The 21,272-nt window shown below is 37.2% G+C and overlaps 1 protein-coding gene across 2 annotated transcripts in view; it reads right to left on the bottom strand.

The window, feature by feature from the left end:
- Window positions 1-297: 297 nt before the first annotated feature.
- Window positions 298-21,272, bottom strand: part of LOC101848170 (translation factor Guf1, mitochondrial) — a 23,646-nt gene continuing 2,671 nt past the window's right edge. Inside the window, exons 2-18 of one of the 2 annotated variants that reach the window (XM_005091120.3) lie at window positions 20,823-21,035; window positions 19,941-20,067; window positions 18,553-18,698; window positions 18,040-18,120; window positions 16,748-16,909; window positions 15,349-15,413; window positions 14,399-14,511; window positions 13,432-13,522; window positions 12,943-13,072; window positions 12,154-12,263; window positions 11,670-11,797; window positions 10,300-10,370; window positions 8,028-8,129; window positions 6,925-7,058; window positions 6,441-6,486; window positions 1,075-1,287; window positions 298-727 (exon numbers count right to left, since the gene is read on the bottom strand). In XM_005091120.3, the coding sequence (XP_005091177.1) occupies window positions 602-727; window positions 1,075-1,287; window positions 6,441-6,486; window positions 6,925-7,058; window positions 8,028-8,129; window positions 10,300-10,370; window positions 11,670-11,797; window positions 12,154-12,263; window positions 12,943-13,072; window positions 13,432-13,522; window positions 14,399-14,511; window positions 15,349-15,413; window positions 16,748-16,909; window positions 18,040-18,120; window positions 18,553-18,698; window positions 19,941-20,067; window positions 20,823-20,990 (2,013 nt within the window). In that variant the 5' untranslated portion in view covers window positions 20,991-21,035 and the 3' untranslated portion in view covers window positions 298-601. The remainder of the gene's footprint in view (window positions 728-1,074; window positions 1,288-6,440; window positions 6,487-6,924; window positions 7,059-8,027; window positions 8,130-10,299; window positions 10,371-11,669; window positions 11,798-12,153; window positions 12,264-12,942; window positions 13,073-13,431; window positions 13,523-14,398; window positions 14,512-15,348; window positions 15,414-16,747; window positions 16,910-18,039; window positions 18,121-18,552; window positions 18,699-19,940; window positions 20,068-20,822; window positions 21,036-21,272) is intronic. The other variant, XM_013089547.2, reaches the window with a different exon arrangement.

Here is a 21,272-nt window from a genome sequence, read left to right on the forward strand (position 1 = left end):
TATAACGAGAATCCTGCTTTAACAGACATTTCGCACCGGTCCCCTCCCTCTCGTTATAACAGGATTCCACTGTACTTGAGAAAAATTCTCCCCACAAGGGAATCAAACTCTGGTCTACTGTGTGTAACTGCTAATCACCTAACTGCTACACCACAGACACCTGTGTTTTTGTGATGGCAATCTGGTTGTAATATATCGTAAGAAGAACACTTTGAAAGCAGGGAACATTCTTTTAAACAGTTTTGGTCATCTGTATATTTGGGTAACTAGTTTTTAAGACATTGTGAACAGAGACAGGTTATAAAATGATTTATTATTTATTTTAACTTTGTGGAAACATGTCTATAAATAGATCCATTCTCACATTGCACAAAGCACACAACTGTGACTCTAGAAAACTTTCATGCATAGCAACAAACTGATTTAAAATCTGTTTTCAAATTAATTTAGTAAGAAGTACAGCACTGCTCTTTCATTTGCAAATATACAACAAATATCATCATCATCATGCTCACATGACACTAACACTCTTTCAGTACCAAGGAATATTTTGTAAAAGGCATAGCCAACTTCATTACATTCACAATTATCACAGACAGTGCTATTTTTTCAAAATCTGAATGAAGGTGTCTTTTGGCACGTCTATATTTCCAATTTTACGCAAACGTTTCTTTCCTTCCGCCTGCTGCTTCAGCAGTTTCCTTTTTCTTGAAATGTCACCGCCATACTGGGGAAAAAAGAAAGAATTGCATCTCTAGGTAATTTTTTTGTGCAATAAAGTAAGAGTCTTGATAAACATGGAACAAAATAGCTGCTGGAGGGAAAGTGGTTACTTTATTGTTTTATGGAATTAGGCAGTCATTGGTTAGTATGGAAATAGTCTGTGCATGGTGTTTTGTTGTACTTGGGTTAAGAAATTCTTACAGAATTTGACACATTCTTTCAAGCTCCACACGTTATACACTTAAGAAGGAGGTTTTGCTAAATAATCTTTTGATGTGTATTTTGACATCTGTAAGTAAGAATATACACTTTCCCTAACACTTTTCAACGTACCACCTGGAGAATACTTACACACTTGGCCGTGACATCCTTGCGATAAGCCTTGATGTCTTCACGTGCAAGAACTTTAGCATTGACTTTGCCTTGCACAGATATAGCAAACTGTTGACGTGGTATGGTGTCCTTGAGCTTTAGACACACCTGGCGGGCAAGGTCACGGGCACGTGACACATGACAGATCAAGGTCAACTCTTCGACATCTTTGCCGTTCAAGTAGAATTCCAGCTGAAATATTGCAGAGTATTTCAGACTATTCAGTAAAGTGGAGAACACTACCTCTACCACGATAAAGTCATTTAGAGCAGGGGAAAGGCAACATTTAGACAGACAGATAGAGACAACAGAGGGAAATATTTATTATAGATTAATCAATCCAAGAGCAAAAATAAAAGTAATAACATTATTAATAAAATGAAACAGTGCAATTTCATGACTTTTTTATGATGCAGAGGAAGATTTTATGAAACCGAAGCAGCTGTGTCTATTACTATTACAAAAGAAATTGGTGATCATGTTATGGTTATATTGAACTTGAAAAATTTGTTGCTGAAATGGAATTAAAACTGAAAAGGCTCCAGTAGGCTACCACATGTAACAGCAACCGTGACCATTGCCACTGAACTTCAGCAATTTTTAAGAATTACTCTTTACTTTAAAGCTACCCTTTTCGTTTATGATACTGATGAGAAACTATTATTACTGAGTAAGCCTATAACAGTAACAGGGACTCTGATAGATGATCTAGCATGCATTTTGAAAACACGCACATAATGAAATGCACACAGCAGACAAGAATTTTTCTTACACATGTATATTTTCTTTGTACTTTACTAATTGAGCCCTGGTCAGTATGGAGTTGCGATGGTCACTCAATGCAAGCTATTTTCACGCTTTTCAAAAAATTCTTGAGAATGTATATATACAGTGGAATCCACTTATAATGAGTCCTGAAATAACGAGAAGTCTGTTACAGTGGAGTCAACTTATAACGAGTCCTGAAACAATGAGAAGTCTGTTATAAAGACACTGTTCTAAAGCCCCGTTTTTTTTTCCTTCTTTATCTTTGTAAATAAAATACTGCTATTGCGCAATCAGACCGTCACGCGAGTCGTTTATAACGGAATATTGCTGTTGCTGTGCACAGCGCACAGACCAATTAAACATTATTATAAAACCTTGCCAGTTGAGAAAATTGTCGGTGATCCAGCGAAACAAGGAATGGGAGAGCATACGCGAACCAACAATGAAGGCTGGAGCAAATGAGTGGGGAGGGTGTGGCATGCGCAGACACAAGCAGAACGCATCGCGTGATAGGCCAGCCCAGTCTAGATTATCTAGACATACTGTGCCTCTCACTTCTCTGGTGCAGGATGGAGAGGTTAAAATGCTGTGATAGATGGACGTAGTGAATGTATGACGTGCGCGAGCAGACGCAACGCACCACAGGGTGTGGTGGGGTGGGGGACAACACTGCGGGCGAGTTAGCCTAGAGCCAGAGCCCCTTCTTTCTAATCGCCAAGGCCGATTTGTCAACATTACTAGTGCTAGAGAAAGAAACCTGATTCGATTTTTGATCAAGTAAGACCTTGAGATCATGTTGAACAAATCATCATCGGGGGAAATACAAAAAGGAATAAACAGAACACCAAATCATAGATTAGGCCTACTTTACTATTTCCCTTGAATTTATTACTGGATCCCTTGTAACGAGAATCCTGCTATAACGGACATTTCGCACCGGTCCCCTCCCTCTCGTTATAACAGGATTCCACTGTATAAAGACACTTTTCTAAAACCCCATTTTCCCCCCTTCTTTATCTTTGTAAATAAAATACTAATATAACGCGATCAGACAAACACGCAAGTCGGTTATACCGCAATATATCTGCCGCTGTGCACAGCGCATATACGCCATTTATTCATGCAAAACCTCACCAGTTGAGAAACTTGTTGGTTATCTTGTGAAACAAAGAATGGGAGAGCCCATGAGTGCCAACAATGAAGGTCAGAGCGAATGAGTGGGGAGAGTGTGGCATGCGCAGACAAGCAGAACGCATCATGTGATATGCCAGCCTGGTCTAGATTAATATCAAGGCCTACCCACAGAATTCTACGTGTAGAATTCTATGGGCCTACCATGCCTCTCACTTCTCCGATACGGGGATGGAGAGGTCATAGTGCTGCACTGTGATGGATGGAGCGAATGTGTGTGGTGGGCGGGGTGTGGTATTTTCCCATTGTGCGCTAGCAGACGCAACGCACCACAGGGGGTGGTGGGGTGGGGGACAACACAGCGGGCGAGTTAGCTTAGAGAACTTTCTTTCTGATCGCCAACGCCGAGCTGTCAATATCGCTAGCCTTTGAGAAAGAAAGCTGATTCGTCTTTTGATCAAGTAAGACTTGAAGGTCATGTTGAACCAAATCATCATCAGGGGAGATTACAAAAAGAAATAAACCGAAAACCAGACTCATAGATTAGGCCTATTTTACTATTTTCCTTGAATTTATTACTGGATCCCATATAACGAGAATCTTGCTATAACGGACATTTGGCACCGGTCCCATCCCTCTCGTTATAACAGGATTCCACTGTATTAAGCTACTGCTTAAATTTTTTAGCTCAGATAATGATAAATTTCTCCTCTTTGTAATATTTTCTATTTTGCTAAGTTATCTGTCAAACCTTTTGTTCCATAAATCTTTAACCCTATCCGTACGCCCTGGGGTCATTTTGTACCCCCGGGGTTGTATTCTTCACATTTTAGAATACTTCTTGTACCAAGATCTCTTTGAAACTTTCAGTATTTCTCAAAAAATCATTTTGACAGACTGCTATGCGCGCTCATATGACCTTAGCAGTTGCGAGCGCCGTAAAACCTTATACTATACTATACTATACTAAAGCGTACGGATCAGATCAACGAGTAAATTTCCTCTTTGGAAAGTGGTGGCACAGAGTTCCCCACGTCGTGTAAGGATACAATAGTAAAACATGACGTATGGGATAGGGTTAAACTATCCCATGGGACAAAAAATAACACCAAAAAGAATGTTTAATTACACAAAAATATGAGGACTAGATCAGTACAGTCAAACTCGGATTAACAGGACAGACAGACCGGCAGCTTTTCCCTCTTATGCGAGTCCTGTAAAACCGTTATCAAGGGAAACTACTAGTATCATTGCATCTTCAGCTTACTATAATATGTGTCACGACACGGTGGAATTAGGCGCTCTTCAATTTTTGGGCATGTGGAGTTATTGGTATCATCTGAAAGCTGATTTATTTGCCTTGCTTCCAATGAAATAAATATCCATCTATCTTAAATAAAATTAAAGATATTTGCAATTAAAGGACGTGAGGTCGCCTGGTTTCAGTGATGAAATTAGCGAGAAAATGGCCGTCAAAGTTTGGTATCTCAAATAGCTAAAGAGTCTTTGAAAATTAAAAAATAACATATGTTGTGCCTTTAAACAATGTTTTTAAGTACAATTTACATGGAAATGTGTTTTTATATGGACCTAAAAAAGAAAAATTCGATAAAAATTTCCAAACTGGCGGCAAAAGACCTGTTTCTCCGATTTTGTTACAGTGGAGTCCACTTATAACGAGTCCTGAAACAACGAGAAGTCTGTTATAAAGACAGTATTCTAAAACCCTGTTTTTTCTCCTTCTTTATCTTTGTAAATAAAATACTGCTATTGCGCAATCAGACCGTCACGCTAGTCGGTTATAACGGAATACTGCTGCTGCTGTGTACAGTGCACAGACCAATTAAACATATTAAAAAACCTTGCCAGTTGAGAAAGTTGTTGGTGATCCAGCGAAACAAAAAATGGGAGAGCCCATGCGAACCAACAATGAAGACCGGAGCGAATTAGTGGGAAGGGTGTGGCATGCGCAGACAAGCAGAACACATCGCATGATAGGTCAACCCAGTCTAGATTATCTAGCCTAGGCGTACCGTGCCTCTCACTTCTCTGGTGCGGGATGGAGAGGTCACAATGCTGTGATAGATGGAGTGAATGTGTGACGTGCGCAAGCAGACGCAACGCACCACAGGGTGTGGTGGGGTGGGGGACAACACAGCGGGCGAGTTAGCCTAGGGCAAGAGCCCCTTCTTTCTGATCGTCAAGCCCGATTTGTCAACATTGCTAGAGCTAGAGAAAGAAACCTGATTTGATTTTTGATCAAGTAAGACTTGAGATCATGTTGAACAAATCATCATCAGGGGAAATACAAAAAGGAATAAACAGAACACCAAACTGATAGATCACGCCTACTTTATTTCCTTTGAATTTATTACTGGATCCCTTGTAACGAGAATCCCGTTATAACGGACATTTCGCATCGGTCCCCTCCCTCTCGTTATAACAGGATTCCACTGTATTTTGACGAGCGCCTGATTTCACCGCGCTGCCTCATATATATATATATATTCGATTACCACAGATCATTTTCCAGTGGGCTGTTTTGCTGATACTGAGACGGAATCGATCACTGACCCCAACACTAGGGGGGGTATGTATGTTTGTTTAGGCAAGCGATCATGCAAACAGGTGAAATGTCTTGGTTGAGACAAATTTCAATAATTTGACGTATCGAAAGCAAGGTTATGCGCTGCAAGATCACTGTTTTGTCCGAGTTTGTGCAAATTGAACCAGGTTCATATTACTTTCACTTGTCGAGAAAAAAAAACGAGGATTTGATTTATCACTGTTATCTAAGTTCTTGTAATAACAGAGGCTGTTATAAATGGACTGGACTGTATATATTTCAGTTATTTATAAGGATACTGTCTTGAAAAGTTCTCAGATATCCCTAGATCTAGTATTTTTTATATTAATCAGCGAAGTAAAATGACATTGGGCCTCTAATAGGTCACCAAAGTGAAAGTAGTTTTACATCTACGTAACTTTCCGATTTCAACAATCTTCATTTCTGGTTAGGAAAATGATTAAAATAACGCTTTGTATAAGAATCATTCACAATACCGGTATTAGATCGCCTTGTAAAAAATGCAAAAACCCAAAGCTATGATTGGAACCAGGGCTCAAGTCAGTTTAAACACTTACAAAACGGAATTCGTTCAAACTGAAATGTGGGTGGTTGGCTCGTGCTCTGGTGTGGTTTGCTCCTTCTTTCCTATCAAACATCTAGCGTTCTTATTTCTTCTCCTTCCTTTTTGTGTTTGCTATTCTCATGTAACACTTTTAATCTTCGGCACTTATGTGACCTTATTGTGTTGCAAGTGCTGTAAAACTCTTACTAAAACTATTTTTAAAAAAACTAAAATAGAAAAGAGTTCATTGTCCCACAGATTTTGCTATGTGTGTGTTTGACTATAATTTTGAAAGAACCCCCCCTCAAATTTTACCTTTACAAGATCAGAAATTTCATACCCAGCGTCTTCATAGTCAAAGCTGGGGAGAAAAGAAAACGATAAATAAACAAATTTATTTTGTCTTTTATCCTGTTTCAAAGGCAGAACAACAGCAGTGAGAACCACAAATCCTGCTGTAGCTTAGTTCAAAAGACAGCTAAAAGAAAAATGAGCGTACAAAGACATTAAGGCTGCAAGCAAAATTAGTAGATCCAACTCATAATTTCTTTTTTCTCATTCTGTAAAAGTGTGAGTGACCATATAGAAGGTGTATAGCACGCTCTTAATTAATATAATAGACATTACGAGAAACATAAAAGTTTTCATGTCATGTTGTTTGACAAGGTAGGAAAAGCAACATCATCACCGGTAATGGTAATGAAATAAAAGTTAAGACAAGTCTGTGACTGATGTTTTGCATTTTTTGGGTTGGCATCAAAGGTATTCTAATAAAAAGCAAGCCTCAATTGGTCATTACCTTGCATAGCCAGATGATATAGATTTGAGCTCATCAAAAAAGTCCACAAGGATTTCAGCGAGGGGAAAGTTCACTTGAAACATTACCCGCTTGTCATCAATGTAGGACTGGTCTGTGATCCGCCCTCTTCTATCCTGCATACAAACAAAAGAGAACAGCTCAATATATGTGGTAAATCGCTTCCTGCCTGTTCATACAATTAAAACAGACAAAACACAACATCAAAAACTAGGAACGGGCCACGACTTAAACTGGCAAACAGCAGGGTTCCCATAGATTTTACAGAAAACTTTCAGGAATAAAAAAAACCAAAATAAAAAAACGACAGTCCATCCAGCAGCAGCTGCATGATCCAGACTAGTAGTAAAGGAGGCATCCTTGCTACAGGAGTGGATCTAGATTGAGAGAGCTAAACTAAATGCCAATGTAAGTATTCAGCCAAATTCTAAAGAAAAGTTATAAGCAGGTTGTCCAAATGAAATTTTTTTCCCTTTTGAAATCAGGATTTGATGCTTTCATGTTATAGAACATTTTATTCTGTAAACATTGATGTCCTTACTTTTGTGGCAGCTCAATAAAAAAGTTATGAGGTTTGAATTTCTGCGAAAAAGCAGTCAAAATACATTTTGCGAATTTGAAAAAGCATTATTTTTGGATTTGTGAAAAAAGCACATGAAATAAGAGAGAAGCCTAAATTTGGAAAGTCAATCACACAAACTACAAGGTTTTACATAAAAAATTAAAAAAAAACCCACCAGGGTATAATAATGAAACTGGTCAAGATAATTCAAAAATAGAACAATTTAAGTTTCCACAGTTTTTGTTTCATGTGAAAAAAAAAGCAAAAATGACCTTCTTTCACACTTGTACTTACAAACCACTGTTTGTACGATACCTAAACACACATTGCACACTCAAACAACCAGCAGCTTTTGCTCTTTCAAATGCTGGTAGAATTAGACTGCTGATATGCATTCTTCCCCACCTTACCATACTTTCTGAATGCATTGTTGAGATCAAAGTGCTGCCGGCGGACCGGTTTTGACTACTTATTACAAGCAGTAAGGTGTCAATTTCCCCCTTCTAGTGAGTTCAAGACTTACAAGGCATAAACCTGTAATCTGGTTGATGTAGTCATCTGGTGAAATGATTGTGCCCTTGACCATTGGCTCTCTGTACTCTGCTATATTGCTGGGCTCTGGCATCTGCACAAGGGCAATACATTATATTTATACAAGAATCACGTTAGAAAAAGATTATCGAAATAAAAAGAAATTGCAACCCTTGCAGTGTTGAACCAAATTGAGAGGGGAAAAGAATTGAATAAAATGAACTGACAACCACAGCACAGAAAAAAAAAGAATAACTTTATCAACTATTATTACGGTTCAAAAGATTACTGAAAAGCAGCAAAGAAATATGATTAAATATGAGACAAAATGAAAAAGATCACTAGCTTCCATTGCATAAAATAATGCTGTTTTAATTTCATGTCATTTGGACTGTTACATTATTTTCCATTGCTATAAATATTCTATCAGATCATTGTCTCTGAGAAAAGTAATTCTCAAAAGAGCCACGTATTTTAAAAATAAAACTATGTCCAATAATGGTACCCAGAGATGCCAACCACAGAAAACCGAAATGAGTATTGGGAAATATGAAAATGTGTATTTTCAGGGGAAAATGTGTATTGCCCATGACCGACCAACTAGTAATAGAAAAAATTACTAGCTCACCAGCTCGAAGAAGGGAGCACACACGCATACAATATACATATGCAGTCAACAACATGTCAGTGTTCAATGTCGTACAGGGGTCTTGTTTGACTTAAGTATTTCAATCTATTATATATCTTCCTCTCATTATTATATAAAAAATAAATCCTGCTTTGAGACTTCGGAAGGGCCTAGAACAAGAATTTTGACTACCAAGAACCAGTCTGGGTGTCATGATTCATATTATGAACTGACAGATTAAAATTATTGCTGAAACTCAGAGAAAAGCAATAACTTGAATGGCTCAAGTAGACCCATGCACTGTGAGAGTTGTAACAACTATGGGAGGGCAAGATGCAGTGACACTGAAAATCTGCCAGTCTTGAACAGAAAGATACAACATACACTGTAGGTATAATTTACTATCACCCATCCAAGTAGATGTAGGTATAATTTACTATCACCCATCCAAGTAGATGTAGGTATAATTTACTGTCACCCATCCAAGTAGGTATAATTACTTTCACCCATCCAATGAAACGCGAACACTTTATTTCAATAACACACGACTAGCAAAGTATGAGGGGTCCCGATTCCACACACGGCCTGCACCAACGCGCGCTTAGCAGTGAGAAAGCTCTAATCAAAATTCTGAAATGCGCTTCCAAGTTTTTGTCCTCTGGTGTTGCCTTAACCCCCCCCCCCCCCACCCCCTCCTCCCGATAGTATCTTAAACCCCCAAAAAATCAATAATTTCCTCCCCTATTCCGTAGTCCTATACTTCGCAACGCCATTACTCCCACCAAAGACGGTCTTTACTCACACGATGCCGCATTTATTTATGACGCAAATGCGCGCAGGTTCAGTGACCGGTCATGGTGGCGAGCCAGACAATCTAAGAATCGGACGACGCTTGTATTTTCTTTTCTTTTTTTTTTTTCCACAAGTGACAGCACAGAGACGAGTCTGAGTATTTATTACATTTTATTTGCACGGCGACATTGCGTTTATACTGCACAACCTGCATGCCACAAATGTTGCATTATCAGACAACTGCTGGCAAACTTCTTGGTGAAAGCGAAAGTAGATCTTGATTTTTCTGATCGAGCCTCGGTGTCACATACGCTTCCGCCTGCCGCCATAGCTGCCTATACGCGTGAAAGTGAAACGTACTCCCCGGACGGGGAAAAGCTGAACGAATATAATATCACGATCGCGACCGGCAAAAATGAACTTACTGACCTTATCGGACTTGGTTTCAAATATTCCAGTTCTGCGTTACTGATACTATTTTGACAAAAGATGGGACTTGAGATAATTAGGTTTACTCACCCAAGCTGAATCTCGTATTTTTCGCATTCCAGGATGCGTATTTTTTCATGAAAAGTCGTATTTGCGTATTTTCGGCAAAAAATCGTACTAAAATATGTAAAATCGTACTGGTTGGCATCTCTGGGTACCGAATGAGAACAGTAAAAAAAGCGTGTTACTCTACAACCCACCATGTCCAACAGATTCTAATAATTAAAATTTACCTTAAAAAAGCAGAACTTTTGACAAATTTTCGAACTAAAACCAGCTAGCAGCATAGAAATTCTCAGGTGATTAATACTAAAAAGATCAATGACATTTGTAAAGTTTATGAAAATCAACTCACCAGACAAGGATTGAGAACTGTAATGTCCTCTGATCCGTAGTATTTGATGTTCTTCTCACCAGTAACTGTCACTATGAAACAACAGGTGTAAGGAGAATTAAATTTTATTGAAGTGCACGTTTCAAGACAATTGGTCAACTATAAATTCAAATACTAGGGGGAAATGGCAAAACTTCATTTTCCAAGCTCAAAATAAAACACTAACTTCTGCAATGTTATATAGCTCGTCCGTCAATGTCTGACGATGACCAATTCATCCGCAGAGGAGATAATTTCTCCAGCAAAATAAAAGAATTTGAAGAATTAAAGATTACAATGACATGTAGCTTCTGATGAGGCTAACTAGAGAAATTCTGGCATTTGCCACATATTGAACATTTACAGGCTCCACTTCCACTTGTGGATGTGTGCAGCTTGCGGGCTTCTCTTATAGTTTCTTATTCGTGAAACCTCATAATTTTGCTGCCCACTGTGACTGCTGCTCTCCAGCTGGGTCTGTCGTCAGGAGCAAGGCTCTCCCATGTAGAAGGATTGATGTTGAAGTCCTTCAGAGACATTTTCAGGGTGTCCTTGTAGTGCTTTTTTAGCACGCCAACTTTACACTTCTTTGAGGACAGTTCAGAACAGAACACTGCCATTGGGATTGTGAAATCAGGCATTCTTACGACATGGCCAGCCCAGTGAAGTTGAGTCCTTTTGAGCTTAGAAAACAGACTCTCGGCATTTGCCCTTCTGAGAAACTAGATGTCAAGTATCTTATCCTGTCAGTTGATGCCACGAATTCTCCTGACGCATTTCAAATGGAAATGACTGAGCTTCTTGGCATGACTTTGGTACACGTTCCAGGTCTAAGCACCATACAACAGGGTTGGGAGGACCACAGCATTGTAGACAGGGATGAATTTGCAATGTTAAACAAAAACTATTGCAAGCACAAAGATTATACAACTACCTTTCAAACTAATTTGAGAGCAAAATTACAAAAAAAAGAAAAACCAAATGAACTGTATATTCAAAAAGGGACAGTGATAAAACTCTATATTTCCTTCAATTAAAAAAATCAAAAATCAAAATTGCTAAATCAATTAATTAACTAACCAAAAACTTATAAAAAAACCCCAAAACAAACAGCAACAGTAGTGATTGTAATGACTGTTTCATTCTTAAATTCTAATACTCCCCCCCCCCCCCCCCCAATTCCCTAACAACTTTTTTCATACATCCCGTCAACATAGGCAATTCAACCCCAGCAAGTAGTAAGAAAAACCTATATCAATTTAATCCCTGATATGTAAGCATCCCAAATCTTTCAATAGAATAAAGGTTTAATCTGCCCTGAAGGCATTAACTGAAATTATTAGCACACTCACTTTGGTAAGCTACATTTGGAGCTGTGACAATGACAGATGCATCAAACTCTTGCTCAAGCCTCTGATTGAAAACATCCATGTGCAGCAGTCCCAAAAAGCCCAAGCGATATCCTTGACCTAATGCTGGACTGCAGAAATGAAAGAGTCAAACTTGGTCTTGAAGAAGAATTAGATTCACTATCAGTTTACCATAAAACAGTTTCATGACAACACCAAATGTATACAATTTGCAAACAAAGCTCTACTACTCTTGTCTTCAGATCAAGGAATATAATATTAGTTGTTTTGAAATTAAACTCACCAGAAATCAAGTAGATCACCAAAAAGAAAATCTAAATAGCTGAAAGATTTGCATGTTACACTTTAAAAAAAGACTTCCACTACAAGGCAAAGTGGTATAAAGTCAATTTCAAAAGAGTCATATAACAGTGACACTTTATTAACAAAAAAGAATAAATTATAAGTCACTTATTATATATTATACCTGTTGTCCACCTTGATTTGAACACTGCGGTCATTCAATGTCAGTTTTTCTATAGCACTTCGCATCTGAGGGAACTCGGACTGGTCTGTTGGGAACATTCCAGCAAACACCTGATGGGTGAAAAAAATATTTACTATTCAATAAGGGCTTTAACAGACAGAGCGATTTCTTTTGTTACAGAATAAAGAAATAAAAGAAAATTCCTTTTCTGTGGAGTCTAAGAAGCCTGGAAAAGTCTATATACAAAGTGAAACAGAACAGATGTAGAAACATCACCCCTGAACAGGATGCTAGTATTCATTGCAAAACCCAAAAATTCAGGAGCTGACCAGTAAGCACAGTTGAAGTCATTAATTTCTGCATAGATAACACTTGTTCAAGTCTCCAAAGGTGCATTCTTGAACTTGAGTTGTTTAGAGAGTTTCCAAAGCTCTAGGTCTGTGTCACTTGGTTATATCAAAGATAAACATCTTTCAGCGTAAACTAAAAGTAAAATCTTTTAGTATAAACTAAAAGGAGAGCCAAATTTAAATCCCATATATCTTTAACACCAAAAGAATTTCAGGGATTATAATGGCACCAGCATATGAAAATCAGAAGAAAAAAAAATTTCACTCATATTAAGTATCAAACGCTCAGCAAGGATTGATCTCTGCTAACAACTGCAGGATATGATAACATTCATAGCAGTAAGTACTTGAAAAAAACAACCTAGCAGGATACCCTCACTGAGATTTTTAAACAGCTGTTAATGTGAGAAAAAAATCTGACTTTTGTGGGAAAATTTACCATAGGGGTGGCCTCCTTGAATCCTGGCATGGGCTCCACCGGCTGATTCTCATGGTAAAACGTGTCCCCAATCTGGGCTTCACTTGTGTTGCGCATGTTCATCATGGCATACCCAACTTGACCAGCAAATCTGAGATTGAGAAGTAACTCAATTTGAAAAAACTTTGTACAGTTAAAAAAAAAATTCCACAGCCAAGAAAAGTTAGAAGTCAAAAACTTAGACTAAATTTAAAGAAAGGGATGAGTTTAACTTTGAATGACAGGTGTTTTTTCGGTTGTCTTTTTAAAAAGGACATCATGTATAATGACAGCATATCAAATTTCGGAGCCTCAAGTTTTTCCCACTGAAGAAAATGATTATTTGTACAGACATAGCTTTTAGTATGTAGTTTCTGTATTATATCACACAATATTCTCCTGTCTGAGTAAACAAAAGAAACAGGTATTTTCACAAAGTTGTGCAAACTCAAAAGTCAACAGAATACTTACAAAGCACCAGATGGAACTTGTGTAGGGTACATCAGTCCAATTTCTGTGATTTCATACACCTTCTGGCTACTTGCACAAGTAATTTTTTCCCCTGTGTTTAGACAGCAGAAGGTTAACTGATACTTTATGCATATATAAAATAGCAAGAATGAATTCTTTCAAGAAAAACGCCTGTTATCTGAAAAAGGACTGGAGAATCAGCCAAAGGAGATGGTGGTGGATTGGGCACACACTTACGAAGCCAGTTCACAATGTGACAAGTCAAAGCCTGAGATGAAATCCTCAAAGAAGGAGGAAGAAAGGAATGCCGAGATCCACCTGAGAATGAGATCTGAAGGCAGATCTCAGGCAGCTGGCCGGGGGTAGAGAAGATCACCTATAATAGAGACAGGTGGCAAGCCCTTCTTGGAAGCCTATACTCAATATCATGGTGAAAGAGCAGGTTATGACGATGGAACACCTGTTACGTATTAATAGGATGAAAAACAGAAAAAAGGCAAGACAACTTGGGGGTTTAACTATCCTGCTTCTGAGATGTTAAAAGAAAAATAACAGGAAAAACTTCCTCTAGTGTCAATTCTTACACTTAAACCCCTTCTAACATTTTATTCTAACCATTATAATGTGTTTCGGATAATATCTCCAAAATCTTTTGGCTACTGGTAGTAGAAAACCATATCATTGACAGCTTCGCTGAAATTTGAAAAGCCCAATACCAGCATAAGACTTTTGTAAAATATCAGTCTCAAATGTGAAAAAGAAAAGTATCATAGAAAGTGCAAATTCCCAAAAGTTTCATTTTTCTTTTTAATAAAATTTTCTTTTGTTATTAGTTATTGGTAGCAAAAATTTGCCATTTTACAAAACAAAACAAAAAGCTATCAATTTTACTCTTTTATCAATATTAGATAAAAGACACCTACCCACAAGCAGATTGCAGAACACACTCACAATAATAACGATATACCTTTTCTTGCGACTCCATCACAGATTGCTACATGGGCGACCACACCTTTAAATTTGTCATACCACGAATCAAACACAAATGCTCGAAGCGGTTTGTTTCTGTCATACTGTGGACTGAAGTAGACATGATCTGAGTATTAGTTTAGTAAAGAGTTTTACGGCACTTGCAACACAATAAGGTCATATAAGTACCGAAGATTAGAGGTGTTACAAGAGAGTAACAACAAACGTAAAAAAGAAGGAGAGATAAGGACGATAGATGTTTAAGAAGAAAGAAGAAGCAAACCACACCAGAGCACCCGCCAACCACCCACGATCTGAGTATGCCTTTTTCAGTAAAATATGTTAAATGGACAAAAAAATGAAAGCAAAGACTTGCAATGAGGTAACAGAATCATTTTCATTTCACAGTTCATGGAAGGTTTGTGTTATTACAAAGCCCTTACTACAGAAGGCAAAGAGCATCAATTTCTTAAAAAGAAACTTGGAATCTAATTTAGAGGATGTTATTCATATTATCTTTCTTAGTAGTTTTTTTTTTAGCATTTGTTTCAAAATGACAACAAAAACCCCCAGTAAATTATGACATTATGTAAATAATCCTTTCCTATAAGAAAGTTGTAGCTGTTTTTTTCCATTTGAATTTACGCTTAACAAATGTTATCTATTAATAATATGTCGTTGCACATATATTGTCAATTGATAATTATCCCTGTTTATGTTTTGTGATAAACAAGTACTGTAATAGGTGTTAGGCCTACATGTCGTACTGTAACATAAAATATACAAAGTACAGATGCTCCTTATTTTCTTTTACAAATTTTGAGCAATATTAAAGACTGTATAAATGTATGTTACATTTGATAAAATGAACATATGTTTTCTCAATGACAAAAACAAACAAACAGAAGTTACTTAAAAATTAAAGAAAAAAAGAAAAGAAATCATTACCATGGAACTCTTTCAATCACTGCTTCAATGACATCTGCAACACCAAGACCACTCTTTGCTGAAATCTGAAAAAATAGAATGGTTGGTTTAACACAGGATGTAAAAGCCATGCTTTGTGAATGTGGAGCATACAATGAACATTTCAAAGCATAAGTAGAATTGTGAAAGGTGAATATTTTATATTTTATAGTATTATGTATGGTGTTAAGTAATTTGTAACAACAAGAGACACTAAAAATACTGTTTGTGAGGCAGCGTGGTGGAATCAGGCTCTCGTCAAAATAATCAAAGTGAAGAAACCTGCATTTTTCCACAGGTTTGTGAATTTTAATCAATTTTTTGTTTTTTGGCTCAACACCTTTCATGCCCATTAAAGAACTCATTTCTGTTTGGATTTTTCATGAAAACATTGATTAAAGGCACAAAAAATGTAAATTTTCAGTTACCACGGACTCTTAAGCTAAGGAAATAACTAATCTTTGGCAGCCATTTTCTCACTAATTGTACCTCTGAAAACAGACGACCCCCCACCTCCTTCATTCCCAAATATCTCGACTTGTATTCAAGATAAAGGAATACTTTGCTCATCCAAAAAAAGACAAGTGAACAAGCTTTAAGATGATACCAATAACTCTACATGCCCAAAAATTGACGAGAGCCTGATTCCACCGTGCTGCCTCACATTTCTTTTTCTGTATTTCTGTCGATACAGATCTTTTGAAAAATTGAGCAGCTTGCAAAAGGAACATGCACAAAATGTAGAAGGAGAAGCATATGACTGAGAAATCCTACAGGCACAGAATATGTGAGATTGGAAGGGACTATTAGGCCGTATTTCTTTTCTGTCCCTCTGTTCTGTCTGTCTACCTTTATTTCTTCATGCACTAAATGGCTATCAACTTGTCAATATACCTCTTATTCCTTAAACTAAGGTAAATTAAGACCCTGAATGAGAATAAAAGTATAAGTATATTATATACCAGGGCAGGTGCTCACAATGCATTCTTAAAATACTATCTCTTACTTTGAGTACTGTACAAGGTCTGCATCCACAAGATAAGATTAATGTTTATTGTCCAGACACTGGCACGTAGGATTGATGTTTCACCACACACACACACACTAACGCATGCCTGCAAGCATGCATGCACACACACACACACACACACACATGAAAACCCACATACTCTCTCACACCCTGGACCCACAGTCACATGCATAATTTATAAAAACAACAGTTAAAACTAATAATGTTTAAGCCTGGTACAGCTAGTTATATATGTTTACAGGTTTGAACTTATTCTCTGAACACTGTTAACCAAGTGCTGTACTCTAAAAGGCTTCTAAAGACAAAAGTAATATATTTTGTTTGCTTCTGTCACAGACTACTGGTCAATACCTTTAGTATCTCATCCTTGTCAATATCAAACAAATTGTGAATTTGGTTTGCAACAATATCAGGTTGTGCATTTTTTAGATCAATTTTGTTTAGCACAGGTATAATAGCCAGCTCGGATTCAAATGCCAGATAAAAGTTGGCGACAGTCTGTGCTTGAACTCCCTGTTGATAGAAAAAATACACCAGACTTTACAAGTACTCCAAAAAATTTAAAAGCAGCATAATTTACAGAAACACTGCGATACAGGTGTAATAAAGAAGACTATTCAAACTACCAATTTCTCTCATTAGGTGCTACAAAATGACCAGGAAGAAAATACCCAAAATTCTTTAGCATTAAGTTCATAAGATCAATGAAAAATGAAACGTCTTAGAAAAAGAAAAGTTTAAAAAAAAATAGAACATGACTATAGCGGCACCCACTACAGCGGGATCATCCTTACAACGGACCTTACTGTAATCCCCCCTTTTTTCTCTAGGTAAACTCAATTACATGGGCTCAAGTTTAGCAAGGCAAGGAAAGGCCCGAACTATGATACAGCGGGAGAGATTGAGTGAGCTCTGGCAGTTTGGGGGGCTGTAGGCAGGCTCCAAACAGGTAGGCAGTGGCGCAGCGTTGTGATTGGCAACTCCATGGATGAGTAATGTGGGGGCAGAGAGAGATGGTGCGGAGAGGCACGTTACATGAGCCACTCCAAAAGAGATGTGCCGTAGCATAGACGCTCAGTATGAGAGCGTATAGGCCATAGCCCTAGGCTAGGCCAAAAAGTAAAAGAAGAGGAGAGCGTGTAGTGTGTGATTTCTGATTCATTGAATTGCAATCGTTGATGCTCATTGGCATTTGTAGCATCCACTTCAAGTTCACTATTTCTACAGTAGGCCTGCCGGTACGATAGACAGCACAAGCAACGAGTCTGAGGAAAAGATGGCTTCCAACAAAGTCAAAAGAAAATGCTTCTCACTCGAATCAAAGGCCGAGATAAACGATGAAGTTGACAAGAAAAGGAAGACTAATCTAAAGCGCAAATTTTATTGACATTGAAAGAAGGTAATCATGTGGATTTTTAGAAATTTTTCTGTAATTTCCCCTTTGCATTCCTATAGTGGGAACTTGCCTACAGCGGGATTTTTCTTCCGGAACCAAATGCCCCGCTATAGCCGTGTTCTACTGTAGTACAATAGCATGTTATTATGATAACTCAGGACTCCACTAAAGTCTACCCACTTTGAAGCTCAAATCTATATTCCCTACTCAGTGGTAGAACATACGAATACAAACTGAGATCAATTACCTGGTTTGCATCCACAAGCAGTATAACCCCATGACAAGCTGCCAGTGATCTTGAAACTTCATAATGGAAGTCAACATGACCCTGAATATATAAAAAGACCAAAGTAAATCAGACATTCAATTCACGTTTTCACTATTTTCATTCTCTGCATGAAACAAAAAAGAGAAAAAAAATCAAAGTGATCATACTAATCATACCTTCACTACTTCAGTAATTTGGACAAGCATTTAAAAGGAAAGTTGTCTGCATAAACCAAAGGGGGTGTGAACTGTAAGTCCTACATTGTGAAAGTAATATCAGTTTTGGGAATAAATATGATTATGTTTGAACAATACACATGCAAGAAGACATAGAATACAATTTTTTTAAATAGAAGAAAAATTGACAAGAATCAACATTTCCTCATCCAAAGTATACAAGATCATCATATAGAACTATTCATATGCAAGAATACATAGAATACACACATGGAAAAATAAGAGGAAAAACTAACAAAAACTCATTTCCACTTACAGGAGTATCAATCAAGTTGAGTAAAAAGTCCTGTCCTTTGTGGTTCACGACCAGGCTGGCAGTCTGAGCCTTTACTGTGATGCCTCTCTCTCTTTCCACCTGGAGTCGATCCAGCACTTGCATATTGTTGCCTTCAGGAATGGTTCCTACAAGAATAATTCAAAAGTACATTTTAATATATTTAATGAACAATATCTTATTAATTCAATACAAACCAGTAAATAGGATCATAGCCTATTATGCACTCAACCAGATGGATCTTTTGACTGACTGTCTAAAACAAGAAAATTTATTTCAACAATAGCAGAGTCCTCTTCAAAATGTAAGCAAAAGGAATCCACAATAAATATGTATGCATGTAAATATTTGCAGCATACTTGGTTTCTCTACCAATCTATGCAAGCATTTTACCGACTAAATAGGGTCTTCTACGACACAACACTGAAATAGGACCACAATGAAAAAAATAAATACGAGGTAGAGTTTGAATAATGTAAGGCAGGCTTCTCAATACAGTTACATTTCTTGCAAATTGAATTACGAAGTAAATAACAGCAGTAAATAACAGCTACTGCACCCATATATACGAAGTCTATGATTGAATTAAAGAGATCTAATCACCAAATTTGTATCATTCAATACTATAATAAATAATTGAGGAATTGCTGATATTATGGACCTTCAGTAAGCTACCTGCCCCCATAGAATTATGCAAATTTAGAAGGCCAAATTATGCCCAAAAAATGCCAAATTAGGTAAAAATTATGTAAGTTACCGTAACACCATTCGCGACATGTTTTGCATTTTTCAACATGAATTTTCATGATTTTCATGTTTTATGTACAGAAAAATTTTAAACAGCAAATATCAGTATCAGTAATTTGTTGTGTATTTGGAAAGCAAACAATACACATCAGTAAGAAAAAAAAACAACCAAAAAATATAATCTCTGTAACTTTCAGCTATAGATCTCTAGATCTAGATCTATAGAGGAAAGAAAAATGTAAAAAAAAAAGAAAAGGACATCTGGACCTCTGAAGCTGGCACATTACTAAAACCAGGGACACCTGTCAAACATGAAACATCAGCAGACATGAGAACAACAACTTTCGAAGGATTGAAAAATTGAACATGCTCAAGGAACAAAATCCCAACCCATAACCAAGATCTTCTAACAAGGGAAATAACCAGCTTTTCACGTAAATGAGACTTATTATGGTGATTATGTCCCTTTAGTCACATGGCGAGGCGTTAATTGTTCTGTGAAAAAAAAAGGAAAAAAAGGAGAAAAAACACGGGGAATCCAAAATATTGCAAATGTTGCAGAATTACGATTTGGGGCCGCACAATCGCATAATCCAACGGGGACAGAGCTACAAAAGTACTACCTGATATTTCAAGCAGTCTATCAGCAAGAGTACTCTTTCCATGGTCGACATGAGCAATGATACTGAAGTTACGAATTCTCTCCACCGGAAAGTCAGCTACATCAAAAGGTAAGCCTTTGTGCTGTTGCTGAATGAAGATGGAACAAAAAAATCAAAGACAGATATACAATACCACTACTTATTTTAGGAATAAAAAAATCGTCAATTAAAATAAAGTGACAGCATACACAAAAGGATCCTTGACATTGACAACATAACATTTAAATAATTATGCTAATGGTAAGCTATTACTTTAAATTCATAATTCATTAAAAAAAAATAATTAAACTAAATGATCCAAAATAAGATTGTAATGTTTTGAATGACAATTTGAATGACAACTGCAGAGCTGGCAATCCCAACCCATGAAAACATGTACAACTGATGTTCAAAAAGAGTAAGATTAAGAAAAAAAGGGAACAATCCTCAAACGGAAGGAAATTTGATAAATGAGAGATACATGCCAAAAACTAACGTTAAACTTACATCTTTATCTACACATAACCTAAGATCTGTCGCAACGTTTTCGTGGCTGATGCAATTGACGGAATATTAGGTAATAGTATCCGCTTTGAGTACTGACCAAAAACTTCGAAACCAGCACTTTCCATGACTGGCTGACGACGAGTACCTGTGTGGCTGTGTACATTGAGAAAGTGTAACGAAAAGGCGTACAAGTGAGATGAAAAGGTGTACAAGTGTACAATGGCTGAAAAAAGTGTAAAAATATGCTTTTTGGGGTAAGGTTGGCAGCTCTGCGACTGCACATATATGGAAAAAAGAAAGGTATGGCTCAAAATTTTGATTCTATGACAAACATCAAATAAGACAAAAAATACTTACCCACAGTTTAGAAGTATGAGAAAAGAACTTTTGATCTGAGAAAATACTTCGATGTAAAAGACGCTCTTTGTCCTCAAGTGTCCTTGAGATCTTAGAAAAGTCTTTCAGCCTCCTCTGCCATCTATGAATAAAGACCCGCCTCCAGAAGTGGGATGATAGCATTTTCATTGGAGTCGCCTTGCTAAGTTTTTTAAATACTAGGTGTCACTGCATCTGAGGACAAAAACAACATTTTCATGTTTATTGTCAGATGTTTCACAAGGCAGTTTTGACACAAGTGATAATATGCTTTCAAAGCTGTCAGTAACTCAGTAGAGATTTGTTTTGTTCCAAGGAGAAATATAAAGAGGGCATTGATCTAAATCAACGATCATTCAATTCACAATTTATAATATTTTATCCCCCACAAGGGGAGATAAATATGTGTATATATATATATATATATACATA

The sequence above is a fragment of the Aplysia californica genome, unplaced genomic scaffold, assembly GCF_000002075.1.
Source record: "Aplysia californica isolate F4 #8 unplaced genomic scaffold, AplCal3.0 scaffold00026, whole genome shotgun sequence".
Taxonomy (NCBI): Eukaryota; Metazoa; Mollusca; class Gastropoda; order Aplysiida; family Aplysiidae; genus Aplysia; species Aplysia californica.